The sequence below is a fragment of the Aspergillus flavus genome, chromosome 2 (genome assembly GCF_009017415.1).
Source record: "Aspergillus flavus chromosome 2, complete sequence".
Classification (NCBI taxonomy): Eukaryota; Fungi; Ascomycota; class Eurotiomycetes; order Eurotiales; family Aspergillaceae; genus Aspergillus; species Aspergillus flavus.
This window is the reverse complement of record NC_092409.1, coordinates 3045721-3072756: the sequence shown is the minus strand read 5'-3', so window position 1 is coordinate 3072756 and position 27036 is coordinate 3045721. Positions and strand designations below refer to the sequence as shown.

General features: G+C 46.8%; 11 protein-coding genes across 11 annotated transcripts; 4 read left to right on the top strand and 7 right to left on the bottom strand.

Annotated features, from left to right (window-relative positions):
* Positions 1 to 40: 40 nt before the first annotated feature.
* On the top strand, positions 41 to 977 carry F9C07_2252619 (uncharacterized protein; the record flags this gene model as incomplete). The annotated part of the gene is made up of 1 exon (XM_071510087.1): positions 41 to 977. Exon 1 carries the CDS (start codon positions 156 to 158, stop codon positions 975 to 977), a length of 822 nt encoding a protein of 273 aa, XP_071363802.1. The 5' UTR covers positions 41 to 155.
* On the top strand, positions 41 to 3182 carry F9C07_2129053 (heterokaryon incompatibility protein-domain-containing protein). The gene has a single exon (XM_071509105.1). It carries the CDS (start codon positions 1001 to 1003, stop codon positions 2588 to 2590), a length of 1590 nt encoding a protein of 529 aa, XP_071363801.1. The 5' UTR covers positions 41 to 1000; the 3' UTR covers positions 2591 to 3182.
* Positions 3183 to 3692: 510 nt separating this feature from the next.
* Positions 3693 to 5872, bottom strand: F9C07_1245445 (cytochrome P450 oxidoreductase). The gene is made up of 7 exons (XM_041289729.2): positions 5467 to 5872; positions 5083 to 5395; positions 4796 to 5027; positions 4446 to 4730; positions 4264 to 4383; positions 4036 to 4199; positions 3693 to 3938 (listed from the first exon to the last, which is right to left on the bottom strand). Exons 1-7 carry the CDS (start codon positions 5717 to 5719, stop codon positions 3782 to 3784), a joined length of 1524 nt encoding a protein of 507 aa, XP_041142802.2. The 5' UTR covers positions 5720 to 5872; the 3' UTR covers positions 3693 to 3781.
* Positions 5873 to 6953: 1081 nt separating this feature from the next.
* F9C07_2054785 (uncharacterized protein) lies at positions 6954 to 8782 on the bottom strand (the record flags this gene model as incomplete). Its single annotated transcript, XM_071508576.1, has 4 exons — positions 6954 to 7000; positions 7134 to 7277; positions 7339 to 7609; positions 7766 to 8782. The coding sequence occupies 4 exons, from the start codon at positions 8780 to 8782 to the stop codon at positions 6954 to 6956; spliced, it is 1479 nt and encodes a 492-aa protein (XP_071363800.1).
* Positions 8783 to 9192: 410 nt separating this feature from the next.
* Positions 9193 to 11025, bottom strand: F9C07_1245403 (thermophilic desulfurizing enzyme family protein). The gene is made up of 3 exons (XM_041289727.2): positions 10358 to 11025; positions 10177 to 10298; positions 9193 to 10125 (listed from the first exon to the last, which is right to left on the bottom strand). The coding sequence occupies exons 1-3, from the start codon at positions 10702 to 10704 to the stop codon at positions 9257 to 9259; spliced, it is 1338 nt and encodes a 445-aa protein (XP_041142800.1). The 5' UTR covers positions 10705 to 11025; the 3' UTR covers positions 9193 to 9256.
* Positions 11026 to 11353: 328 nt separating this feature from the next.
* F9C07_1245391 (heterokaryon incompatibility protein-domain-containing protein) lies at positions 11354 to 13946 on the bottom strand. The gene has a single exon (XM_071507836.1). It carries the CDS (start codon positions 13565 to 13567, stop codon positions 11435 to 11437), a length of 2133 nt encoding a protein of 710 aa, XP_071363799.1. The 5' UTR covers positions 13568 to 13946; the 3' UTR covers positions 11354 to 11434.
* A 653-nt stretch (positions 13947 to 14599) lies between these two features.
* On the bottom strand, positions 14600 to 15511 carry F9C07_2277509 (uncharacterized protein). Its single transcript, XM_041289696.2, has 3 exons — positions 15306 to 15511; positions 15054 to 15246; positions 14600 to 15004 (listed from the first exon to the last, which is right to left on the bottom strand). Exons 1-3 carry the CDS (start codon positions 15373 to 15375, stop codon positions 14905 to 14907), a joined length of 363 nt encoding a protein of 120 aa, XP_041142799.1. The 5' UTR covers positions 15376 to 15511; the 3' UTR covers positions 14600 to 14904.
* A 2876-nt stretch (positions 15512 to 18387) lies between these two features.
* Positions 18388 to 19601, top strand: F9C07_2857 (uncharacterized protein; the record flags this gene model as incomplete). The annotated part of the gene is made up of 2 exons (XM_071511024.1): positions 18388 to 18841; positions 18892 to 19601. The coding sequence occupies 2 exons, from the start codon at positions 18388 to 18390 to the stop codon at positions 19599 to 19601; spliced, it is 1164 nt and encodes a 387-aa protein (XP_071363798.1).
* Positions 19602 to 19991: 390 nt separating this feature from the next.
* F9C07_2858 (class I glutamine amidotransferase-like protein) lies at positions 19992 to 20906 on the bottom strand (the record flags this gene model as incomplete). Its single annotated transcript, XM_041284721.1, has 1 exon — positions 19992 to 20906. The coding sequence occupies one exon, from the start codon at positions 20904 to 20906 to the stop codon at positions 19992 to 19994; it is 915 nt and encodes a 304-aa protein (XP_041142797.1).
* A 1975-nt stretch (positions 20907 to 22881) lies between these two features.
* F9C07_2277506 (uncharacterized protein) lies at positions 22882 to 27033 on the top strand. Its single transcript, XM_041289707.2, has 5 exons — positions 22882 to 23060; positions 23135 to 23208; positions 23264 to 23342; positions 23389 to 24366; positions 24419 to 27033. Exons 1-5 carry the CDS (start codon positions 22929 to 22931, stop codon positions 25019 to 25021), a joined length of 1866 nt encoding a protein of 621 aa, XP_041142796.2. The 5' UTR covers positions 22882 to 22928; the 3' UTR covers positions 25022 to 27033.
* Positions 25328 to 26887, bottom strand: F9C07_2860 (transferase family protein; the record flags this gene model as incomplete). The annotated part of the gene is made up of 1 exon (XM_041284720.1): positions 25328 to 26887. The coding sequence occupies one exon, from the start codon at positions 26885 to 26887 to the stop codon at positions 25328 to 25330; it is 1560 nt and encodes a 519-aa protein (XP_041142795.1).
* Positions 27034 to 27036: the final 3 nt, after the last annotated feature.

Below are 27036 nucleotides of genomic sequence, written 5' to 3'. Positions count from 1 at the left end.
TGTGTTCCTCTGCACACTTAGACAACGTAAAGCAAGTGAGGTGACACGTCTTGTTGATAGGCAATCACGGGGTTTCAGCTCGTATCTGAGCAGATTTATGCGGGGTCGTATTCTTTAATTGCGTTTCTCCGGTTGCCCTGTAGCTCGGCACATCAATGAGTTGGTTCAACATCTCATGTTGCCGTATAAAAGATCATATCGTTACGATGTCACAAGCCATTCCTCCAATGTGGCATATCATCTTATCCTCTGTACAGACTGCTTTGTCTTTTATTTTTCCTTTGTCCTTTGCTTTGGTTTTACTTTTTTGCCACTATTTTACGATTGTATGGGCCGGGGACAATCATCACACATGTAAATGCAAAGACGTGGATCCTATCGGTTTACTTACAGGCAAAAAGTCTGAGTTCGAAAGAATATCCCTCGGAACAATAAGTGACCTGAAGAAGAACTTGCACTGTTCTCTTTGTCAATTGTTTGTCCAGGCAATGTACTTGGGTGACTACGAGGAGGCTGAAAGGTCAGATACGGCAGAGGTATTTTGCAAGCCTGCCACTAGGAACGGTGCTTGTATCGCTCTGCACATCACCGGTAGGAGTGGCGAACCAAATGGAAGAATCCGTCTTTCTCCCCAAGATGCCATCAAAGTGAAGTCAGAGTGGGGCTATCCAGATGTCAGCTATACTCTGAGTGACCTGATTGACGACGCAGAAGACAAAGACAACTGTGCGGTTAGGCAAGGCCGGATTGATGCCACCCGGATCCGTTCATGGATAGATTGCTGTATACGTGATCATGGACAATATTGTTGTCCACCTTCCATGAAGAAGGTCCATACCGGCATGGGAGAATTGCCCACATATTTGGCGTCCGGGACAAAGCGAAGGATTTTGCGACTAATGCTCGTCGATATCCTCGAGGAGCGGCTAGTCGAGCATTCCGTGTCAGAATACCAGAAATATCATATGTTGCGTTGAGTTATGTATGGGGGCAGACCCCAATGCTTCAAACGACCACCGAGAACCTTACACAACTGCGTATGCCGGGGGCATTCGGTACAAAGAATGCCACCCTGCCACGTACCGTGCGAGATGGGATGGCTCTGGTTAAGGAGATTGGGTATCGGTTCCTATGGGTGGACACAATATGCATTGTTCAAGACGACCCAAACAAGAGAGATCAGATACAAGTAATGAATTTGATATACAGAAGAGCCAGGTTGACCATTGTGGCAATGGCGGGAGAGAACGCTAACAGTGGCCTTCCAGGTGTCATGCAGGGAACTCTTATTGAGACTCCGACTGCGGTGATTGATGGGTACAAATTGCAAGCCAAGCCACCATCTTTCGAAACTGAATTGAAGAGACCGCGTCATTCCACTCGTGGCTGGACCTATCAAGAGATGCTCCTTTCCCCCAGATGTCTATTTATCTCGCCGTATCAGTACTACTTCCGCTGCACTATCAGACTCTGGCCTGAGACGTGGCTAAACTACCACACATCCCAGCCGGTCTCTACTTTAATATGGCCCACTTTATCCGGGACTCCTAGTTCTGATTTACTCATTAGCGGCTATGAGCATTATGTGGAGGCTTACACACGCCGGCAGTTGACATATGACAATGACATCCTCAATGCTTTTACCGCCGTCCTAGAGGAATTGTCGCTGCTATTTTCAACTACATTCCATGATGCGATTCCTGATACGAATATAGTGCGCGCTCTGCTTTGGTGCTCAGCTGGCGATGGAGCTCCCGAAAGGCGTTCCTCCATTACCAACCCATGTGCTGACTCTAATCCTTACTTCCCAAGCTGGTCATGGATAGAGTGGAAGGGGCCAGTCACATATGCTGGATCCAGGTTTGGGAATTTACGGGATTTGACAAGTATGTGTGGCCTCCTACCCCAGACCTCGCTTTTCAGGAAGCCAGCCCCGACGACAATATTCCAGAAAATAGAGACATCAGACACCAAAACAATAAAAACGGAGCAAGAGAAGGTGACCTGCAGACGCCCCAATTGCTGTACCACCATAGTGGTCACGGGCAGAACCCCGCGCATAAAAGTACAAAATGCACGCCATACTAGCCTCACTGAGAGGAGCCCAAACGAAGACCTCATGGGACCAAGCCCGCAACAACTTCCTGAGAAGTTCACCAATCTATCGATCCTCCAATTCCGTGCTTCCACAGTCATGGCCAAAAGCTACTACTTTGGAAAGTGCCAATATGAATCTTCAACTAATAGATACGATTGTGTGAACGTTTTACCAGTCTACGACAGTCAGAGGCGGCAGTGCGGTGGCTTCTTCAACCCCGCCGTTCGCACCCTTACATTAGACGAGTCTCAGCAATTTGCTATTATAGCTATAAGTGTTTTCCGTTCAACACGCCTTCCTTATAAGAATTTTGTTGACAGCTGCTACGGCTATGAGGAGTTGAATCCACGAAAGTGCTCCTGCCTCCTACATGTTATGTTAATCAGGTTTCATGGGGAGGTAGCAGAGCGTGCCGCGACAGGCATCATGCATCCCAGAGCCTGGAAGGACGCAGAACCAGGTCCGGAATATAAACTCATCAATCTGGCTTGACAACCTCTTTTTTATATATATACTTAGCACGCTTGACAATGCAGCCTGGAATACTGGTGATGATTTCTTAAAGCATCATACATAATACCTCAATGACTTCACAACTTACCAGAGAGTCGAATGAAGTTTCAAGTCACTGTTGTAGAAAGGGATTCTTCTCTGCCGATTCGTCCATACTATCACGCATTCGATACTGTACTCAGCTGAATCTACTAATTTTTATATCGAACTCGTTTACAGACCAGCACGATTGTATATTCGAGGTACCTACCGAAGGAAATCAAATCTAGGACTCTAAAGACAGTAGTTGGTCTATTCATTCCACGATATACCGAGTTTAATCTACTGTAGAAACCAGAGAGCACATTTATCCTCTGATATAGATTAATAGCAGAGTTTCCAGTTCAGCTACCAGAATTGACACTACACATAACAGCTACATCGAATACTAACCTAGGATCTTCAAATTATAAAACAACAGCATTTATTCACCAACCATGGAGTGACATCCCCAAGAACCCTTAGTTAGCCATCTTGAGTATATATACAAAGCCGGATTCTATGGAAAAAGTACCATCTTCTGGTCCTAGTAATTACTAAACCAGCACAGCACGGTCACAGTACCTCTTGTCATATATATAACTATAATCTTACAAAGAAATATGTCCAGACAACCGACAAAAGTATCCCGGAAGTCCCGTCTTGATTCCCTACATAGTACCGAATGTTGATCCCGGAAATGTAGGCCGGCGGGGCCGACGGGGCCGATTCGCTTACTTCCGGTTTCCTTTTTGGATTTAAATTGTCGATCTTACTTTCCGAGACATGTTTTTATTGTTTCACCGGATAGATCGTGGTCCAGTCATGATGACTGTATTAAAAATGATGCCTGTTCATTAGTCTAAATTTTGTGTTTGATGGTTTGTGAAGTGGTGGGTGGGTTATAGACTTATTATCTTATAGGGGACTGTCTGGATATGACAATCTGGAGTATTTAAGGATTCAACTAGGCTCATCATCTCAAAAATGAAATCTTTGTAGCTCTATGACAGAAATATTCGCTGTGAGCAATTCTACAAGCAATGTTATACTTAATGCAAAGCACATTATCTAAATCGACACAAGTCATATTGCAGGACCCAAACTATCTAACGTAGCACAAGACATGCACATGGAAAAGCTACATATATTCTAATTCACAGCTTCAAACTTAACCGGTAAACCGGGCTTCCCATACTCCATCGTGAACAAGTCCTTCTGCTTTGGTCGCTGGAAATCAGATGGAAGACTGAGCTTATAGTTCTGGAAGATGTATGCCATCACAATTGTGATTTCGGCGAATGCGACGCTATAAATGACGAGGCCATCAGTATTCAGTCCTAACCAGAAGGAAGGGAAATATTCTGTTCGAGGTATAGGTATTGTATATGCGAAACCGGACTTACTTCTGACCAATGCACATCCTAGCTCCCTTGGAAAAGGTACAGAGGTACTGGTCCAAGTTCTTGGAATCGGGCTGCAGCCAGCGCTCGGGATTGAAACTTCGCGCATCAGAACCCCAGAGCTCTTCGCTGTAGTGCATCGTGTAGGCGGACATTGAAATGACGGCCTGGACAAGTTAGTTTATCTATCTGAGTTGAGCACTGGTGGAAATCGACTTGATAGATACGTACTCCGGGAGGTATGATCTTTCCATCGACAGTAAAGGGCTGAGCCAGGTTGTCGGGGACAATGCGAGGTAGCCGGCCGGGGACGGGCATTCCGACCCTCAAGGATTCTTTCACACAAGCCGTCTAAATCTCTGTCAGTTCTGTGAACTGTTCCGGGTCAAAAGGAGTCGCGGTCAAGGTTATACCAGATAACCAATCTTTTCAAGTTCCATAAGTGGCAAAATTCCCTGCTCATTAGGCTGCACCGATTGCAGCGCCTGGACCAATTTGGTTTGAATCTTTTTATCCGCGAGAATGTGGAGTAGGGCTGCTGTCAGGGTAGATGCAGTGGTATCCGCTCCAGCAATCAAGATATCCATGGCTTCAGTGATTTTCTGAGGATAGGACAGCGATGTAAGATGGTCGAATACAACGGGATGAGATGTGGTATTGCCGTGCTTCTCATAGTAATTCATGCAGCTCTCGGCGAACTAATAAGATAGGGTCAGACAGTGATACCTAACACAAAGAGTTGTAATGGCATGGCACGTCTCACATTGATAACTTCAAAAAAGGACGCAACCTTTTTGTTCATTATCTTAACGATACTTTTTGGCAAACATGATCCGATCCTCCGCAATACAGGCCATTCATGAGCTGTCCATATGTCGCTAGCGACTGAATCAAAAGCTCTCAAGAACCACGAGTCGAATGTCGATTCTTCCTCTTCGAGCATATTGGCGGAGCGCGCAAAGGCAAACTCCATAATGACCTCCGTGGTTAGGCACCTTTTCGTTATTAGCCACATGCTCAACTTTGGCGGAATCTAACAGAGAGAATTACCGAAAGGCGTCGTAAACGTTGATCAAGTGCTTCTCCCTCAGTCTGTCGATCTTTTTCATCATGATGCCCGCCTTGGTGTGGATAACACCTTCAAGTTTGAATATACCCGCCCGGGAGAAAAGAGGATTCAACATTTTGCGTCTCTCTTTATGCAGCGCCGGATCTGTTTCAGCAAACAGCGAGTGGTCAATGTTGAATGAGCTGTAGAAAGGGGGGTCCTTGAGGAAGGGCTTGGATTGGCTGTAGATGACTTTGTATTGGTGGACGTCAGAAAGGTGAAGTTCATTAGGGGCAATGCGGAGGGCCTTGGTTTCTGAGGGTGGGCATATTGTTAGCATGATACACAATATTAATGAGCTAAATTTCTCTTGGGGACAGCCGTACGGTATTTCTCGTGCAGTCTTTCGAATTCATGCTCTGGGAAGCCTGCCTGATTAGTCTTATAGAGCCATTTCGTGGATAAAGCTGCTTCGGGTGGGCCTGAGAATTGGGACAGTGGATGGAAATGGCGACGGTAAATGCTTCGGACAATATGTAAAGTTCCGATCCCAATGACGAGCGTTATCAGAATGCTGGCACCTTGTGTCTTCAGGACGGGCACACCCAAGCCGTCCGCCATATTGGCTATGTTTGACATGGTGATCCGCAGACAAATATTTCACACTGGTTCTGATCAAATGGATGGTTGATACAGAGCACTTTCCACTCAAGTGCAGTACCTCACCGGGTACTTATAGTTTTGATCCCCTGGCACTTGCCGTGGGTATCTCCACCGACACTCGATCACCGAGCTGGGATATGCTCGAATTGTAACCTCATTTTGACCAGAATGCCTGCTCAGAGTTTTGTCCAGGAAGTTCTGTTCCCTGTAGTACAGGCAGACGCCGCTTCGGCTGGTTGCCTCTCCACCGGGAAGTGGATCGTTTATCGGCTCCGCAACGGACTAAGCGGGTGGATAACGCATAAGCAACCATCCTTGTCGCATTAAAACTGCTCCGCTCGTATGGCAATGTAATAATTTAAAAAAAGCGCAGGACGGTAATGTCAAGCTGCCTAAACGCTCTCGTGGGTTGAGCGTCTGAAGTGTTGAAATAGTACCTGGAGCTAAGCGACAGTATATCACGAGGCCCATGAATATGGGGGATCAGTCAACGGTTTCACCTCGTCAACAAGCTCGTCGAGGGAATATATAAATCCTGTCCGAAGATGCGGCCACGCATCAAAGCATCTAAGAATACGTTGACATTCCCTGAGGAGACGTGTGGAAGCCCCTGGTTCTAAAAGGAGTCCAACACCGGTCAGGTATGGTCGACAGTCGGCATCGCCAGCAATCCACTGTTTCTCCAGCACTGGATCAGGGTCGCGGTCGATCCTTAGCAACGTATGTGGAGCAGACTGGTTCGAATGGGGCCTTTCGGCAGTAGTGCTGGCATGGATCCGCTCATAGGCCCATAAGTACAGAAACGCAAATAGGAGACTGAAGCAATGGTAACATGCAGGAGCTGAGACACCACGAATCTCCCTGATTATTGCACCAGCGTGTATTACACATCTACGCGCACGTTTGTTGTCTTTCTCCATCACTTGAGCTATGCGCTTCCCGGCGGCGATACTCTCCACATTGGTAGCAAGCCACCCTGTGTAAGCTAGTATATCGCGCACAGAGGCGTATCTAAAAATGGAGGCTAAGTTATAGCAGATAGTGAAGCAGTCAGCGAAAGCGGCCGCTGACTTTGTTGGTGTGAAGTTTGACTCTAAAACTTGGTATCTGGGATCAAGACTTGGTGATGAGTTGGGCGTCTCCTGCAAGTACGGTAATGTGCAAGAACTACCGCTAGACACCAGAAAGCGAGCGGATGATTGGGATATATTCACGGCTTGTTTCTCTCCGACAAAGAGACCAAGTAGTAGTACCAACCTATTGAACCAGGGCAGTTGTTCAAGAGAATGGTCATTGCTACAGCTAGACGACAGAAATTCTCTTAGAGTGATTTCCGGTGGCTCTAGTGAAAGTTAACAATAAAAGATTTGAGTATCGGGTTCTAACTTACCCTGGCAGGATTGAAGATGTGACTCCCAGGAGTGAGCATCCTGGCTGCTCCAGAGTTCGTCCGGAGAAGGGAGTCTGTGCTCAAAATCATCCACTGAATAGCTTGGTGGCATATCATGAAATACGACACAAAACGAGTCGAGCACTGGATCCATACGTAAGCCATTTATCCTGCCGTTGAGTACAAGAACAAGATAGTAACGCACAGAAAAACGCATATACCAGACGGGCATGGGCTTCGGCTTGGAGCCATGCATGCCATCGGTCGTAAGTATTCCCAGTTCGGGAGACATGCAGCAAGGCAGGATCTCTTTTACTGTGGGGTTTAAGAAATGGACGAATAAGCGTAGCCAGCCAGGTGCGCAGAAACTGCAAGTTGATGATATCGTCTCGGAAACCATTGAACACAAGGTTAACATTGAGCAGCAAAGTTGACTGCGCCAGAGTCATTGCATCGTATTGCAGCGCTTTAACAGCCTGCAGCGGTTAGCATGGCCAAATCGCGTTTCATTGGAACGTTGGACGTACATCAAGGGGTATTGCACGACGTAAGAGTTCGGAGAGAACTATGATGTATTGTTTACCCATAGCCATTCTAGTATATTGACTTCCAATAACTGCCACAGCAAGTACTAGAATCCACGAGCCGTCGTTTTCAAGCATAACAGGATGTACAAATGGCATCTGTGCATGGAAATACTCAAAATACACCTGAACCAAGCAATTGAGGTGGTTGACGTCCGGGAAAGCCAACTTCTTGAAACAGATGTCTGTCTGGGCTAGATAGAAGCCGTGGATCTTCTCATAGGTTTCATTGTCCACGGCCCTAACATGGAAGAAGTTTTCTGCTATCAGTATATCATCGCCAGACTGGGGATCTGGGTCCCCTCTAGAAGATGCAGAGCTATATGCCGTGGGATCCTTTAGTACGTGCGATGCGGTTTGGGAAGATTGATGAATTCCTTCCGCGGGAGTAGGCAGTGAGTGCAGGGTAGCTGGTTCAAGAGGTGTGCTTGACCTGGGTGTTTGTAAAACCGAAGGCTCGGATGGGAGTGAAACTTGCTGACAGAGTGAGTCCAAACCACCGAACCCAACGCCATTGTTGAGGGAAGGATTATACTGCGGGTCATCAAGGCAGTCAAATGGTCCCCATGTGAACAAATTGCCCAAGTCGGGGATATAGTTCGGATAGCCCAATGCATCGGAAAAGGGCCTTATCTCCGGTAGCGCTTGAACGCTAGCGCTCCCCACTAGCTGTTGGTCACCTGGTAAGAGCCCAGACTTACTTATGTCTCCACTGAAGCTCATTTCGGCATGTCCTGTCCCATCTTGACTCGATACATGCACTGTGGATGATCTATTTCGAGCATCATTGCCACCACGGGAGTGTTGATCAAATACACAAGTGCGATTCTTGTTAATGCAACGAGTGCAAGGCGGATTCCCACTACAACGCTGTTTCTCCCGTGCGCAGCTTTGACAAGCGCGATTGCTTCGAGGTCTTTTAGCCCTCGACGCCAGAAGAGCCTGATTCTGCTGATCGCTATGCGTGCTGGTATGCCGTTGCAATGTGTCTCTATGTGGCGATGAGCTAGGTGTCTTGACTCCATATGCAAGAGTCCATACCTTCGTGAGAATGATTTCGAACATAAGGAACAGCTAAAAGGGCGCACCCCTAAATGACCCCTGAGATGGCGGTCGAGGTGTTCCTGGCGGCGGAAAGTTTCGCGACAAACATCACAAAAGAAAGTCGGGGTATTCTTAGTGAAGCCCATCATTTGGATCATGGACAATCCCTTTCAATGGGAATAGGCTTCGAGACCAGCATTTTTTTGCCAACGCATCACTTCTACAAGCAATGGTTTTTGTTTGAAAGCTGGAGGATATATCGGAAGCGTGACTGGTCAGTAGATTCCGCTTAGTAAGAGGAAATTTCCCCGCAGCGCAAAGTGTGTGCCTGGATTAAATGGCAGCAAGGCAGCCCTCATGTATACACATGAACAGTGACTTCATAAGTACCAGTAGTCTTACACGAATACTGATATTGGATAACTAACGTAGATACATCTCCATTAGTATCTAGATATTATGGCCCTAGCTAAGCCGTATGATACGTACTACCGTCTAAGTATACCACGTAGGAGTCGGGACTTGATCCAACAGCCAAAACCGTCCCAGCTCAGACTCCTTGTAAGCCACAGGATCATGCAATGTATGAGTCCGCACGTCCTTCCAAAAGCGATCAAACCCATACTTCTCTGCGGTTGACCTCGCCCCGGTAACTTCGAACACGCCGCTAGTAACCTCTAGAGAGGTATGAGTCGCTACAACCTTCACACTAGCAACCCACTCAGCCACCTCACCACGTTTACGCGCGGGCAAATCCCTCTTCGACCCATGCTCATTGAAAGCATCGGCAATCTCCTTACCTGCACGATCAGCTAGGGCATCCGCAGCACGCAAGGAGGCAAAGAACTTCCCGTATCGGGCCAGAACGTAGTGCTCATCCGTTGGGCTTTGCTTGGGGTCATGGGCAAATGGCCATGCACGAGTTTGAGTAAGGGTGTAGTGCCTCGCCGTGCGGAGAGCACCTTGCGCGATCCCGATATAGAAATTAGAGAACACCAGCTGGATAGTAGGCAACAGAAGAGCAGTAAAGGGGACTTGGAGAACTTCGGGAATGGGCGCTTTTGTTTCCTTTGACCATCCCAGAGCGTCATCCCAAGTGATGGGAACATTTTCAATCTTGACCGAGCCAGACTCTGTCAGACGTAGTCCAATATTGTTCCAGTTATGGGAGAAGACGATCCCCGGCTGGTTGGTCGGTACAAAGGCGAAAATGTGACCCTCTGTGTCTTCATACACACCTTCCAGGACGGTGAGATCGGAGACTACTCCTCCCGTGTTGAAGTTCTTGAATCCGTTAAATACAAGGCCCTCGCCCGATGGAGCACGAGTAACTCGGCTATCGTTATCTCGAGGATTTACAGCCCCTTTGGAGAGTTAGCCTGTCGTTTTCATTCTAGAAATTCGATGTATAATACCTCCGATGAAATAGTTGTTCTCAATGATCAGTTTCTCATATCGCTCCTTTTGTTCATCCGTACCCACAATATGTGCAGTAACTGACCAAAGCAGATGGTATCCCAAGAGCATACCAATTGATCTAAAAAGCTAATTAACAATTTTCATGTCACTCGTTTCCATGTCGCAATATAAGCTTACCCATCTCCTGCAGCGACCTCGCGAATGACCTTGTATCCTGTCTCCCAGGTCTGTCCACCACCACCATACTTGACATCACCCAGTACCTTGGTTAGACCGGAGCTCTTCAGCAAAGAGATCTCAGCTCTGGGTGTCTTTTGGTCTTTACTTCTGGCCGAGGCATCTGGAGCAAGAATGTTAGACACTTTGCGCGCTCGCTCTAGCCATCCAGCTGTTGTGGTTGGCTGGCCCTCCGCTGCGAAAGCGTCATGGTGGACTTGGTAGATAGAGGGGTCTGTTGCAGGGGGTGCAGGGTTTGGTGGAGGGTGGTTCTGAAGAGTTAGGAGTGTCGGGTTAGATTGTGACATGATGTCTTAGATTATGACTTGCTATGGTTCAGCGATGTATGCAGTACAAGGCCTATAGGAAGATTGTGCGGGGCCAAATGTCAGTTTATATAGTCGCGGGTCGCATTGTTCAAATGGGTACATGCGTTCGTCCGAAGTACCCGCCGATGGTGCCATTTCTGATGCGCATTATATCGATAATTCGTGATCATGATCGACTCTCCGTTACTCTCTCAAGGCCTAATATTCGGCATATGACTTCCTAGCTAGTAAAAAATGGACAAGGCAATAAGGTTATTGTTTGAGCGCAATTAGAGCGGGTTGCTGTGCAATGATTCGCGGTGGTGGTGATTGTGTGCTTCTCGTTCCGATCACGTCTTCAACTAGTTGCTGACCCAATTTTGGGATCTATCGCAAGCTAGTTCGCTTGTCTGATATGATGACATTTGAATAAAGACTAGAGCGAGCCGATTGAAAGAGAAGCATTGTAGCTGGCGCCAAAGCCAGTATGTTCGTTTTCTCCGTCGCCGAACCATTCTACTATAGGATGGATGGATGGGTTTATTTACCTTCACTTCCCAAACATTAGATTGATATATAACTATTAGGTCTATCTTACTTTTCATATCTCGATTTTATATATTATGGATTTTCTATAGATAAACCTTGTGCCTCGCCTAGGAGCCTGTGTTAACTATTCGCCTCGACCTAACCAGGTTAAGTCATTGTATTTTCTATCATATCCTTAAAGTTATGGTGAATCAAGCAATTCCCCTTTGCCAAACCAAACAATGTAGAAAGATAGAATCGACCTGTAGCACACAGTGAATAAGGCACATAGAATGACTTCTATCGGGAAGCCATTGAAAGCAGCTTCCGTAAGAAATGTGGTGATTGATATCTTCTCTCGGTAAGGGTTTGTGCTTCGCCAGTTCCAGTACCTATAAGATAATGAAAGCAGGAAGAGTAGCGGGCAAATAATAGTCCTCAATCTTTTCTCAAATAAGATGCAAACTGTAGCGAGAAGGTAGGGATAATTCGCTACACGCATAACTGTTAGCAGAGGCAGACGGTGTTTTCCCTGGACACCAACGGATAAAATAACAAAAGGCATAAGTAGTAAAGAAGTAGACGGCACTAAGAACAACGCCGCCAGCTCGGGATCCCAATAAAGATAGTATAGGACAGAGACAACGATGGTTCCTATATAAGAGACAGAAAAAAAGGTGTAAGAAAATCGCTTTAAAATGAATAATGTAAAATTTTCAAAAGCTCTATGAATCGGGAGTATCGGCTCCAGCATAATCCGTTTCAGTGAAAACCATAAAATATGGCTTCTCCGTGATGACAAGACAATGTCTAGAATGAATAGTGGCTTTTCACCAACAGTTTGAAGCTGAAGGTTGGTAAAGAGAATATGATTGTTCAAAAAGACAAAGCTCGAAGCATGTCTCATATCGAGTATATACTCGATTCTTTCAGACATGCTGTGACCCACCTCGTCAGGTACCTTGATCAGACATGTCTCTATTGTAATAGGTGATAGCACGCTCCGAAATGCTATCGACCGACAGCATAATGCCAAGTTGAATTTACCACCCCAGAGGCTTAAAAAGATAATTTCGGTTTTGGAAATTTCGTTTTTTTGCCCTCGATATTGACCCGGGTGATGTCGAATTGAAATAGCTTCCGGAATATCTCTCAGGTGAATAGCGTAGTCTGGGAAAAGGACATCCCTCAAATCAAACTGTGGGCGTAACGATAAAAAAATATCTTTCTTGGGCCACCTTCCCCACGTCCTGTGGTCGACCGATATTGGGTTTTCTTCTACCCTTTCATAGAAGCATTTCCTGGATTGTCTGACTGGAAGGGCTAATATAGTAGTCGGGTTGTTTCTATGTTGACATTCTAACAGAGCATAACATTTGTCACCATTAGATATTGGAAGCCTAATTTGCACCCCTTGGTTCGTGACGTTAAACGGCGAGCTGTGACCACCGATTGGAAAGGATATAATAGATCCGCAACCGCTGAAAGCAGCTGGTGAAAGGGCTAGAATTCCACTCCTTGACACACTGTCATCGTGTTTCTTGGCAGAACCAAGTTTGTTTTGTATAATCCAAGCAAAAATCGAATGATCGTTGTAGCGTTTTATAATCTCCTCTTGTAGCCTGAGAAAAGCCTTCTGGCCTTCTCCGTAGATTAAGGGCATGTTGACGTCAAACAGACCAAAAAGACAGTAGGCCATGTCCTCCGGCCTCGTAGTCTCTCTGGACGATGCCCAACTCATCCTTGCCGCAATACTTGCTTTATGGATAGAAAGTGATGGATGCTGTTTACCATCACCATGACCAAAAGCATGCGGATCTCTGGCTTCGCCGTTACAAAGAAACATTCTGTCTATTCCTGTGGCTTCGCTGATCTTCTCATTCAGTTCTGCTCGGGTTCCAATGAACGACCAGTCAGCTCCGAAAAAGGCCACCTTTCGCGGTGCCAGCAATTCTTGCAGTGTCCACCCTCTGGTGAACCAGCGACTCATTCGGAATGGGATCTCCGGTACATCAGCTAAAAAAGCGTAGCAGATCTCGGCCTTTTCATACCAGCGAAACATGGAATTGATCGATTCCGAGAGTTCGGCGCTGCTGCTTTTGTCGATACAACAGGTGTCAATCCAGACGTACTCGAGTTTGTCACTGATGGCTTGTTTGCAGGTACTATGAATCTTCTCATAGCCTGCTTTCTTTGTGTACTTGTCCGAGGTATCTTGGATGTCATCAAAAGTGACTTCACCTTCGCCCCACGTGTGCGAAAGGATGGCATAGGGAGGAGCCTTGCTCTCGTTAAACTCCTCCAATAGCAAGGTGTGCACGTTTAACAGGCGCATTTTCGTTCTGGAAGGTACAAGGAGATTAAGTGGTTTTACATTGTTCTGCTGAGAGATTCGGAGACTATATGTCTCACGACGTCAGGTGCTTCCATCAGCTTTGCTTAGCCTTGTTTAGGGCACTGCCACAGCTGAGGCGCGGCTGCCGATTATTCCCTGGAGAAGTTGGGTTCGTTTTTTTTGAGGATACGAGACCTCGTTTACATATGACGATCGCCGTGGGCGTCACGTGAAACGGTACTTTCCCTATTGGGGTGCGATAAAGATGGTCCAGTAAAGCAATACAAAATGATAACAAGGGACGGGAATAGGTATTCCTTGGGAATCTCTCGTCTAGTTGTCATACACTGTTCTTAGTGGGCTCAGTTTAGTTTATAAAAGCAGAGTCCACCTCACCTTGATGGCTTTTAATCAGGCTAGCCTGCTTACCCCGCCACTGGCCTTGTTCCTTTGCAGGTGAAAGGATAGGCGATAGCCTGAAGAACAAATATATCGCAGCTTAAATAGCAATGAGAAGTCTAAGTAAAGGGTATTTAGTCGCACGAGTTAAAAACAGCTGTCAATAGTCATAATAAAAATCATTACAAGGCATGTAGTACTTGAACCACCCAAGGCTCCCCCCTATTTTGCCGACAACCTGATTTTTCTCTATGCCTCTCCCTAGGAAATAATAATTCTAATCGATATGTCGGTTGACTCGCTCGACAAAACAATTGATCAAGATTGTGACATAATGACTTGGTTATAATCCAGCGATATATGCACTACAAGGCTTATAGGAGGATTGTGCAGGGTGAAATAAGTGAAATAACCGTTTATCTAGCCGCGGGTTGCATTGTTTACGTGTGTACGTATATACCCGCTGATGATGCTATTTCTAATACGTATTATATCGATAATTTTAGAATTATAGTCGACTCTCTGTTACTTCTCAAGATCTAATATTCGGCATATAATTCCTTGACTAAATAGATAAGGCGACAAGGCTATTGTTTAAGGTTTGAATGCAATTAGAGCGGGTTACTGTAGGATGATTTGCAGTGGTTGTGATTGTGTGTCATAGAATTTTGAGTGCATATTGGAATTGATTCTAAGCCCGCGAGTACTTCCTGATGAACCTGCTAGCTTTCCCCAGAGAATCATGATATTCGCTATCAGAGATACATATTCAAAAGTGGACCTGACCCTAGCAACTGAAGATCATGACATGTTACCAGTATACTCAACTCAAACCTTCCTCGTCAACTCATCTGCTAATAGCATTTCCTCGCCAGTTGATATAACCTCCAAGCCCCCTGGGCAACATCTGTCATCTTTGAAGGGCACCATGGGATGTCTTAGAGTTTGTTGCACTGATACGCTGTAATGTCGTTGATCCATCCGTCAGGGAGTCTCTTGAGTCCAGGGTAGTTCACTGTTTGCGTGCCATGCTTGGTTCTTGATATCGATTAGCTCCTATGTTTCGCAAATTTGGGTGGTAACTCACGATCCAACCTGGCAGCTATAACCCTTGGTGCCAAGTTTGAACGAGCCGGCATTCTTTTTATATCCTTTTCTGATATCAACAGGCTCACCGGGCTTCTTGCATTCCTTATAGCAGCCACCCTCATAGTTATAGCCGTGGCATACTTTGATATCAACGCAATAGTCGGCACGCGCCTCCAAGGATTCAGCCTCGGCTGTAATTGATTAATATAGCCTCATAATGGGCGTAATTGAAAGTGCGACAGAGGCTTACCTGCAGGGGCGGCAATTGCCTGGGAGGTAGCGAATGCCATTAGCACAAAGATTGGTGTGAAGACTTTCATATTTGCAAGTTCAATGGGGGTTTTTGAATGTTTGTGGAAGATGGATGTGTTCCAATGCCAGTCTGATTAGATGTGTTGAGGTGAGTATTTATATGCTTTGAATGTGCTATGGATTTCAAGTTTAGGCCACCCATAGTAGTAGAACCAATCTGGGTACTTTCTGAAATACAACACTGGACGCCTTGAAGTAACCATATATGCCAATGATCTTCAGCTTCACGTAGACTGCCATATCCTTCCGTCACAGCCTACCCAGCTGGACGCCTAACGGTCATGTTAAAACGCGTTAGCAATTGCTCGATCTAGAAGTATATGCTAATTTTATTAGACGATCTTCCCGGAGACGGGGGAAAAAGCCCCCTTTCTCATTTATTTTTCATTCTCGCTAGTTGGCCTGTCGCGATGCAAGGGAGCCCGCCAAGAAACTTATCGTGGCTTCCCCGGTCAGGTCTGCACTGCCTCAGGCTTGGCAGCGCAGGTAGCGCAGGGGCCATAAGCTTGAAATTAGCTCTCTCGGAGTATTTGTAGGATGATCCGGGTCACACTTAATATAGCCGCGTTGGTGACTAGCGAGCAGAGTTCACGATTGGCTGAGAGTGGCATTTCTCAAGAGATGAGCCACCTGAGCTAAGCTACTTTAGTACTTACATCCGTAACCAGGTTGATATTAGCCCCGTGAAAGAAGAGGAAGAGGGTGGACGCGGAGTAGGAAAGAGACGGGTTCGCATATTGGTATTGGGTTCTCAGAAATAAACTAGAAGGAAAATTTTCGAGCTACGACAATTTAATCAAGGTGGCTGAGTTGTTATGGCAGCAATTGGGAACAGATATACGAGGCAACCAGCCCCTGTATAGGGTAATCTCAGGCGACATTCCGGTTGCTCTATATGTTAAATTATAGAAAATACCGAGACATGTACTGCACGTGCTGCTACAAGAGTCACTGTGGCTCATCTTAACAACAAGCAAAGATGATGAACTTCACTGATTTCTCCGGTCAATCAATAAAAGTCAATCTTCAACAGTATGAGCCCCTGGCAATCGTCTGTTTGCGTTTGCTAGCGGCCCCATTGGTCTACCGCTCACCCTGCTGGGCAGCTCACCGTTCTTGATAATTCCCCATCGCGCCTTGGCTGCTTCGCTTGCGGGACTGCTGCTGGATAAAATGCTCAAGCGCCTACTCACAATGCCTTGCTGCTTCCTGTCGTAGCGGTTAAATGATGGACCGACTAGGCTCAGGTGATATTATCCGATGCCGTCCATGAGCCACCAATCCATCCTAGCAGATCATTTACCCTGTGGTCAGTCCTTCACTATACGGAGTAATCAGTCCCTAGTGCATACCTACTACGCAAAGGTCTGCGAGTACACCTGCCTCATATATTATCGAGATCCTCAAACGCCGGTTCCCATTTATTAGCCCTCTCTCTGAGGACATCTTCGTAAGGAAACCTGCGCGGGCTCGGCATGAGAATGGATTTAGCATAAGAGCGAATTCCTGGGAATAAGGCAGTATTCAGTCGTCAACAAGGGAAATACTACGCAGCCGAGCGAGCGGCTGCAGATCTTTGGACAATCTACACGAATCCAACAGAAGTAAGGGTTGGTGGAATGTGGGTCCATACCGCATCGCACCACAGCCATCGTTTCTTCGCCAGCCAGTTTAGGTGTCTATATGTTAGGCAGAGTTAACTGCGGCGCTAATGCTCGCTTGGGCGCAACTCACGTAGGAACGACGTCTCGACAGGCCTATTTGTCGTGATGTCGGCCATCCAGAACATATCGGTTCGCTCACAAGAAATGGTTTTAGGTACATCGCCAACTCACCGATGAATTTGCGAACGGGCTTGTTATGCTTCTTGAAAGCATCGAATCTTCTAGCACGAAACTCCAGCAGCCCCAGCCAAACGCCTGCGTGGCTTGCTATATTAATCTGTAGGCGTGTGGCTCAGTCTGAGTCGCATATATGAATGTGCCTGTAGGGCCATGAGTAGGGCATCCCAAGGCAAGGGACGAAAATGGACGCATCACCTGTATCGTCTTCGCTTGACGACCAGTGTACCATAGGATGGACTGATAGATGAGTTTATCCTAACTCCTTAAAAGTTAAAGCAATAGATAAGCTATCTGAATTGTTGTAATATTTTTATCTCAGAAATAGATATTATCAGTTCCAGATAAGCGTCGTGCCTTGTCTAGGAGCGTGTGTTCACTATTCACCCAGATTCTATTTTTATAGATCCTTTATTTGACCCGCAACTATAATGTCTTCAAGATATTTCCATTAACTTGAGTACTAGACTTAGGACACTGTATTATGTCGGACTCTTAGATTTGATTTATTGTAAATTTTGAGTATGCTGCAGATATACTAGTCTACTAAATTATTGAATACGTCTACAGTCTTTTTATATATTTTCTGTTGTGGTAGCAGTACAGGTGTGTAGCGGTCTAATAAAGTATAAGGATCTCTGTATCAGTCATAATGAGTCTGAGACTCTGAGGAGACTTGAGGAAAGATCCTGTCATGGACAGTCCTGCAAGGATATCATCCGAAGATATTCCAAATACACTGTCTCTTGCAAACTATAATTGCAGTGTAGCCTAAATAGGCAAATCTTCTAGTCTCCACTACTGCTCCACATAATGTTGAGCTGGATTGATCGAATCGGTGATTATCTAATTTATCTAGGCCTAGAGAGATACTCCAGGAACATGGAAGAAGAGTAGATTAGAATAGATATATTTAATAGGTTACTTGTCATACCTGGTGGTAAAAGCTCTTTTTCAAATCTGTTCAGACTTGAGCCACAAATATTAAGTGAATGCAAGATGTCTACGCCACAGTTGCTAGCCACCACAATGTAGGTCAACATGGGATAAAGAGATTGTCACTTGTTCTTTCCTTGAACAATCTGAGTCGCGACTTTTTCATGTCAAGATATCATCAAGGTTCACAAGAGACACGGAATGAGAATGAAAAGACGTACTAAGCAAGAAGGCTCTCACAAGATGTCCTCCACTGCAGCGGAACGACGCCAAGTCTTCTTAGCTTGTAAGGGTAAGGCGATCTTCTCTGGCCCTTATGCCTCATATCGAAATACAGGTGCTATTATCAAACGCATTGTGAAACATAAAACCTCACTCCGCGCTTTATTTCCCAAATTTTCGGTCGGGAGAGTTTGTCGTATCTCCAAGGAACTGCTGGAGGCTGGCGTATTCGAATCAGACATCAAAGCTCAGCTGATATTCCCTGATCTTCTTGCGCCGTCCACGACGAAAGAGAGAGAACACAATGCTTTTGAAGACGAGACAGCCCATACGCAAGCGAAGACTGTCAAAGAGGCTGATTCGGTATGTGAGGAAGAGGAAAGCGAGATCAAACAATCTCCTTCCATATCAATGTCTATGAAGGTAGAGACTTCTGTGGAAGAAGAGACTCACGCCAACCAAGAAAATACCTCCGGTACGTACAATACCTTGTTCTGCTATCGTTCATTGTTCACCTTTCTACAGTACCCCTGCCCCCACCCTCAGCTGAGCCGGAGCTGCCCATTCCGTCACTACACCCATCGTACTTCCCATACCATGCTCAGCATTCTATCCTGTCACAAGTCCAGCAAGTACTGGAGGAAGGCTGTTTTGACTTTACAAAGAAATGGCTGCCTTCAGAACTTGAAGACAATGGATGGGATTGCGCCGCAGCGGTAGAGCTCACAAAATGGACAAAATTGTTTAAGAAGTGGTCCTCACAGCTTCCGGATGGCTCATTGCAATGCAGTGGCCCGGAGTTTCATGCACGTCTTGCTGAGGTTGCTGGAATTCGACATACTGCAGTCCACCGAGCCCCAATAACAGCTAGAGCAGTTGACGCATTTATCGTTTCGGCTGTGAGACTGACGGAAGCTTTGCGGGATTCACAGCGCACGTCACAACTGGAGAATCTTCATCTCGATATTCAAGCCAAGGTCAACGCGATGGAGTTTAGCAAGAACGCGCTTGAAGGGGACCTCCGCCGTGAGTGGGAAGCCATACAGCGGCAAGGAGAAGAGCTGGAAAGGAAGAAGGTAGAACTTCGAACAAAGATTATCGCCAATGATAATGAGATTAAAGTCTTTATGGGGCTCTTGGTTAAGAAGTCAATCGAAAGGATCTTTCGTGGTGGGGCTCATGAAAATAGCTCAACTGGGTTTGTAACAGCTGATGAGAAGGTGGAAGGTGACTGAATATGGGTTGTCGCTCGAAGAAACACTGTGTTTCTAGTCTGGCTTACAGTGATTTGTTGCTAGTGATGACCACGCATACACATCAATGGGGATATGTAACGGAGGGCTTCTATTGTTCACATGGGGTATCATAGACCCAGCTCTTCAGCTCTAGAATGCATTCTAGCTAGTCATGCCTTGGACTAAATATGATGATATTAATCAACCAAAAAGACTGAGACAGTATACCCCAATGAACTTTATTCACATTTAGTATATGTAATTCAAAGTTCGATATGAAATATACCGACCTTTATCTTCACATCATACCCTGGCACGCAATTCTTTGTCGACCCGACCTATATCCTACTAGACAACAAATTTCGAGAAAAGGAAAATACCTCTCCAAACTCATTCATTCAACCCACAAAAGAACATAGCAACCACCTCAGCCGCGACTTTGGAATCATCGTCCTCCCCTACCTCAATCAATTCAACAAAACGCGCAGTTTCCTCCTCCGACCACTTCAACCTCCTCCCAAACGCCAAACACGTCTCCCGATTCACAAAGACATCAAACTCAAAATGCCCCTGATACGTCAAAACCCTGCCAGGACAATACAGCCCCTGAACCGGACACAACTCCGTCGACCCAACATTGACCCAACCAGCGGGCAACTCCTTCTTGGGTCCAGCAACAGGAACAACCCAATCCCCATGAATCATCTGCAGACGCATCTGCCTCCCTGCACCGGGGAGCTTCTCAAGTGCCTCCGGAAACGCCGCCACAAACTCCGGCGACAAGTCAATAGGAACGAGGCCGGTTTCACGGCCATCCGGACAAAGCTCGACTTTCATTGCGGGGCCCGGCGCACATTGCGGGGCGGATGTGGAAAGTAGCGCCTGCGCGATAATCTGGTGGCCGAAGCAGGAGCCGAAGAATTTTACATGCGGGTATTGAGTGTATACTCTTTGGATCCAGGTTTCCAGGGGTTTAATCCATGGGTACGTGTCGTAGGCTCCTGCCGCGGCGCCGGTGATGAGGATGCCGTCGATTGGCTGGGCTAGTGGGTTTGAGGTTGAGGTTGAGGTTTCATTGCTACGGGTTTCTGGGCGCTTGGTGGTGCGCAGACTCTCCAGTGGTGGGAAGGTTCCGCCTACGACATCGTAGGCTGAGGTGTGGATGGTGATTTTATGTCCGGCTTCGGATAGTCGTGCTGCGGCGGATTGCAGAAGATGGCGGAATTGAGATGAGTATAGGCCGCGGGCGTTGTAGACGGCTGGGACGGGAACGTCGGCGTCTAGGACAGCGATGTGGAAGGACATCTTGCAGTTGGGGTGGGATATATAAAGGTGGTTGACGCTGCAAGTGACAGGATGTTGAAGCGTTTTATGCTTCGGATCCGGTTGCCAGATCGGGTAATTGATTCCCAACGGCCCGCATTTTTGGTTCTCTCGGACGAGTGATGGATCTTTATGTGACTCATACGAGAATTTGGATGTTAGGTAAAAGAAAGGAGATCATATATCTGCATGACTTAGTAACAAATACAAAGGCGTAACATTGGAAGGCAGGAATCGTATAAATGGCGTCAATTCGAAACGGCTATCAACAAAGAGGTAAGATTTATATCCAGATGAAGCTAATTCGCAGTCTAAATGTGTATCTTTATAATCTAGAGCTTTATGTGTTCTCTGTATAACAGGCAATATGAGGCAAGAAGACATATCGTGGACACATAATCTTCCTGTTGAAGCTCATGGTGCGCTCTGGACATTATGGGAATAGTGCTGGATAGGGCATACTCTTACGCATTTTGCAAGTCAAGACAGCTTTATCCATCCTGTAGCGATATAATTAACTGCATAGGGTGCTCTAGGCTCGGTAAATGTAGTCAAGTATTCTAGTCATAGCATACGATCTGTTTAAGTGGAATTCTATTGTGTTGTAGTAGCCATCTGATCTCGTGTACCATGGAACGGGCACAAATTTAATATTGCTACATTCCGCTATGTTTAACAGACTCTAAGTTCTCAGGAGAACTAAGTAGTCACAATTGGAAGGGCTGAACAGGGCTAAACAGGGCTAAAATTATATACTAATAATATCTAGAAAGTTTTCTAGGACCCAGTATTGACTTTCTTTGTTTACCTTACCCTAACATTAACAAAGATAGCCATGGCAGTACATAGGGCGGTTACCTTTGGTTCCCAGTCATCTGTCTGGCTAATGATCAGTATGTACCCTCTAAAGGGTTCATTCTTCCCAGAATACTTCGTTACTACACATCCATTTCTCCTTGGGTCGTCGCCGGTCCTCAACATGCCGGCTTTTTGGGTATGGTGGCCGTCGGCATTGAAACGTACAGTACCATCCACCTATTATAAACACCGACGAAGACGTCCTACCTCTTCATGATAGTCGGCAGCTTTGACTGCAGAAGCCAGATAAGGATAGATCCACAGATACAGATAGTGCACATTACTACCCAGTAGATCGGCCTCACGGGTATTTCGTCACTGGGCCGAGTTTACGAACGGGCTTTGGACTGCGAGAATTTCTCGGTGAGGTTCACCAATATCACTGTGGAATCTTTGCAGTAGTCATTCTTTTGATTCTTGCTGTTCTAAGCGTCTCAAAGTCTTTTAGGACACTACGCCACTACCGACAAGCCTCTCGACCAAGTGACAGGGAGTGTCTCCCTTCTGACGTTGAGAGAGGAGTCTGGTCTAGAAAGTGGTTTCTTTAGTACAGGATTCTACGTTCAAATTTGTGGCACTCTGGTTGGCCTTGTGTGATGGGCTTCTTTGTATGTGGATGCACTAATGGATGATTTGTGATGCTTTGGATTGTGGTCTGTAACGATATATCTATTCGATACCCAATTACTTTTACTCAACCTTTCTAGACCACACTATTTTATCATATTCTATGCCCGGGCTCTTACTCCAGCATAATAGAACTCACTCCCATTCGAGCAAGTTCCTTTCGCGAGAGATAGACAAATAGGATGGCGGACGAGCGGACAATGACATAGCTAAGGATATCCGACAGTAAACCAAGGGATCCCCCCCCAAAACGATACGGCCATTTCCAGCTGCCATATGTCGTATTACCATGCAGGTTGGCCAAATGATAAATTCTGGGCATGAGTAGGGTTACTCTGCACAGAATCAGGCATCTACCAGGCAGAAGACAATGGTGTGGGTCCCGCCCCGTAAAAGGAATAGCGTCGATCTGGTGCCTGGCGTCTGCCTGGGGTTTTGACCTAGTCTCGGTTTTGCCACGCTGAACTTGACCCCGCCGCCGATCCCCACCACGCGCTATAAATCTACATAATATACCACATGAGGAAGATTGTTTATACTTCTTATCCCAGACTACTATATCGATCAATTAAGCACTACACAATGTCAGCCGAACAGTCAAATCGACTTCAATTGCCGGGGTATAACCTACCCCTTAATTATAGACCGGATGTTAGTATCACCACCTCACCCTGTATCATCAAGATATGCATGTTAGAGTATAACTCACGTGTTTCTGTTTATAGGGTGGCCAGCCTCTTAGGCGTACGCTCTTTCCAAATGCCTTGGATTATGGCGACATTGAGGGTGGCTGGGTTGAGTAAGACTTCTCACTGTATCCTGTGCCACGGGCAAAATTTACTGACGCACGTTAGCCGTATCAATGTCCACAGGGAGATATTGATGATGCGTGTAATGAACACTATCACCGACAAGCCGGACTGGGATAAGAAGGTATGTATCTCGTCCTGCAATGCCATCTACTACTCACACGATGCAGGTCTTCGATGAAGCCATTACTTCCAAGTGGCGGGAAGAGATCGCCCAGAGCGGCCAGGATGTAACTCCCAAAATGATGGATTATATCCTCAAAGAGCTGCAGTGGAAAACGAAGGATTTCCAGAAAACGGGCTTTCTCAGCGTATATGACGCTGGTGTGGTGAAATCCGACACTGCCATTCCCGAGGATTTGAAACAGGCCTTGAAAAATTCAGTGGCCCCTTTCGAACAGGTTCCAGAGGACCAGAAAGACTATCACCCTGGGTCAGATATGAAGGTGGTTGATTTGGTGCACCCCTCTCTCTTCCCTGTTGTTTATGGCCGAACGCGGATTCTTCCGGATAGAGTAATCAATCTTGATGACTGTCTTGGGAGCGTAGGGCAAGGAGACTTGCTTCCAGTTCCCCCAGAAGGAGAAGCCCAGATTGAGGGGTATGAAGGGAGTGCATACGGTTGGCGGAGGTGGGAAAGGGAAGCCCTGATGCCGTTCAGCCGAAAGTTTCAATGGCTTCCCTGCGATGTGAAATTCACTGGTCAGGATGGTGAATGTCGCATTGATTCATACATCAATAATGTCCACCCTTCGGAACATCGGGATCTCTACCAAGCAGTAGAGAAGATCATCGCACAGACAATTCCTCTTTGGGACAAGAGTTTGACTCACGTGCAGGAACGACGGCATGCACGTATAGTCTATGATAGCGTTGACTATCACCCAACTTCGACAAAGGAGCCAGCTTATGACGATTATAGTGATGACGAAGAATTTGACCGGAAGTATCAGGAGTGGCAACGCTCACAAGAAATAATACTCCCCGAACCAGGGGAGTTCACACCTCCTGAAATAACCGAGAAGATCAATCTACGGGAGCAGTTCCACGAATCAGGGCTGCAGATCATCGTGAAGTTGGCTAACATTGAATTGACCCCGGAGAAGCCGGAGTACGAAGGCGGCACCTGGCATGTTGAAGGACAACTAGTACGCTCGGCATCCTATTCCATACTACCATTTCAATGCTAACACTCGTCAGAATGAACGCATCTGCGCAACGGCCATCTACTACTATGACAGTGAGAATATCACCCAGAGTACACTTGCTTTCCGTCAACGCGCAGACAAGGACGAACTGTCAGAAATTGCCTATGAGCAGGACCGCCATGAATTCCTACAGCAGGTCTATGGCTTTGGCCCCGAGGTCAGCTCCCGTGACGATACGCAGGTCACCCAGGACCTCGGCAGCGTGGTTTGCCAGGAAGGTCGACTCCTTACGTTCCCCAACATCCTCCAGCACCGCGTCTCTCCGTTCTCGTTGACAGATCGGTCCAAGCCTGGCCACCGCAAAATCTTAGCCCTGTTCCTTGTGGACCCTCATATGCGTATCATATCCTCTGCCAACATTCCGCCCCAACAGGAGGATTGGGGGAAAGAGAAGCGAGAACTGGTTACTGGGATGTTGTCTCAGAGATTACCGGTGGAGCTTCAGGATATGGTGAGCGAGGATATCCTCTATCCATCTATCAGTCTTGAAGAGGCGAAAGTGTATAGAAAGGAGCTCATGCAAGAGAGGAGTGCGACGACCAGCGAGCAGAACCAGCAATTTGAGACTGGTGAATTTTCGCTTTGTGAGCATTAACGTGTGCTTGAATTTTGGGCTATTATTTAGCATGTCTACTTTGCATTCACCACCAGACATACAACAGGGTCCTCCCATATGCACGCAGGTCGGTTTCATCGTGAGGGTAATATCTGTATATAGCTTAAGTGATATTTACTTGATCACGCCGATTCAATTAAACCTTAATGTCATTGAATACTGTAACAACTGCTAGTCTAGCCCTAGCCTGGATATCATATACCGTACTCAACCATTGACATCTACATAACTCATAACCATTAGGCATAGAATAAATACACAATATACAACCCAATCTACATCTCCTCAATCCCCCTCATTACCAAACAACCGAATCCCCTCCAAAACCCTCCCCAAAACCTCCCTATCCAAATAAACCCCCAAATCCACCCCCCCATCCTCCACCCCCGAATCCATCACCTGCACACACCCATCCATCATCTGCATAACAGCATGCACATATCTCGGCCTCCTCCCCCGTCCATCAAAATCCACCCCATAAACCCCCAGCCTTGACCACGACGTAATTAACGTATGTCTCTGGCCCATAAACCCCTGCCACAGGCGCTGCGGCGAAACCTCCAACCCGGCATCATATAACATGGCGCCTAGATTATCGGGCGTGAATTGCTGGATGGTGGATCTAATCTGGGATGCGGTTTTGCTGATAGTGGAGGTACAGATTTCTTCCCCGGAGGTAGAAACATGGGTGATGAAAATGGGGGATCCGATGAAGGTTTCAGGGAGTGGTGGGTTGAGGCGTGTTCGGGCGCCTAGAGTTATATTCAGATAGACTTTCTCTTTGAGTTGGTCGTATCCACGGGCTTGGTTGATGAGTGTCCAGATGTGGGCGAGGAGGGCGTCTAACCGGGATATTGGGGTGTGGGTTTGGGTTGGTTCTAGTTGGGTGCAGGCCTGTTGTCGGAGATGGTCGAGTTCGGGCCCTGTGAAATGGATCTGGGTGTAGCTGACTGGTTTTGTGAAGTCCCATGTTGCCCAGGGGGCTGGAGTGGATGGGGAGAGCGGGTTGGGGGTGAGGTATTCTGGGGGTGGTTTGGAGTTCGTGGTGTTGGGGATCATGATGGGTGGGTAGGCTGGGTCGGAGGTTTTCCACCAGTCGTAGCGGTGGAGGGGAAGATTGCGGGCTTTGGTTATTAGGGTTGGGTCTGGGGTTGGGGTGTTGATGCCGGCGCTGGCTTTGGTGTCGAGGAGTGATGGGTTGAAGATGGGGTTGAGTTTGTCCGTGTGTGAGAGGGAGTTGGAGTTGGTGTGGCCGTGGAGTATGCGACAGGCTGATGCCCATTGCTGCATGAAGACCATTAGGGCTTGGGCGTCTGCGAGGCAATGCGACAGTTTTATGCCGATACCGTAACCGCCTCCCTCCAATAGAGTGATTTGGATCGTCATAGAAGGTAGGCCCTCGTAGTCGCGGAGGTTGGCGAGGGCTAACCGGGTTTGGGAGAGGAATGTGTTTTGTTTAAATGCATCCCCGACCCAGAACCCTTGGCTGGCGCGTTCTGAGGCTGTGGGCGCATAGCTGGTGATGGGCTCGGCGAGTCGCACGACGGACCATTCTACGCCTGGATCAGACGCCGTGTTGTATGTGATCATAGGCCGGTGGGTGCGTCCTGGCTGGAATGGGACCCATTGCAATTGACCGGCCCATTGGGGGAAGTGGTCTAGGGTTTGGATCAATGAGGTTTGGAGGTTGTGGAGGAATGTTTTTTGATCGGAAGGAAAATCATCGAAAAGCCAGATCGCGCCGGTGGGGGCGAACCGGACGACGGTGGCATCCAATATCGAGAGCGATATACAGCATGGCTGGTGCGAATGAGACAAGGGGAGAAGGCGTATAGGTGAATCCATGTTGTTGTTAATTTTATCCTTATGGACATGGATTTTATCACTATAGCCATGGGTTCAAAAGTGGCTGCTGTCTTTATCTTTAACCTCATCTCATGCAGCTCGGATCTGAAGCTAAAACTTCAATATCCATCATGATTGGTGATGATCCG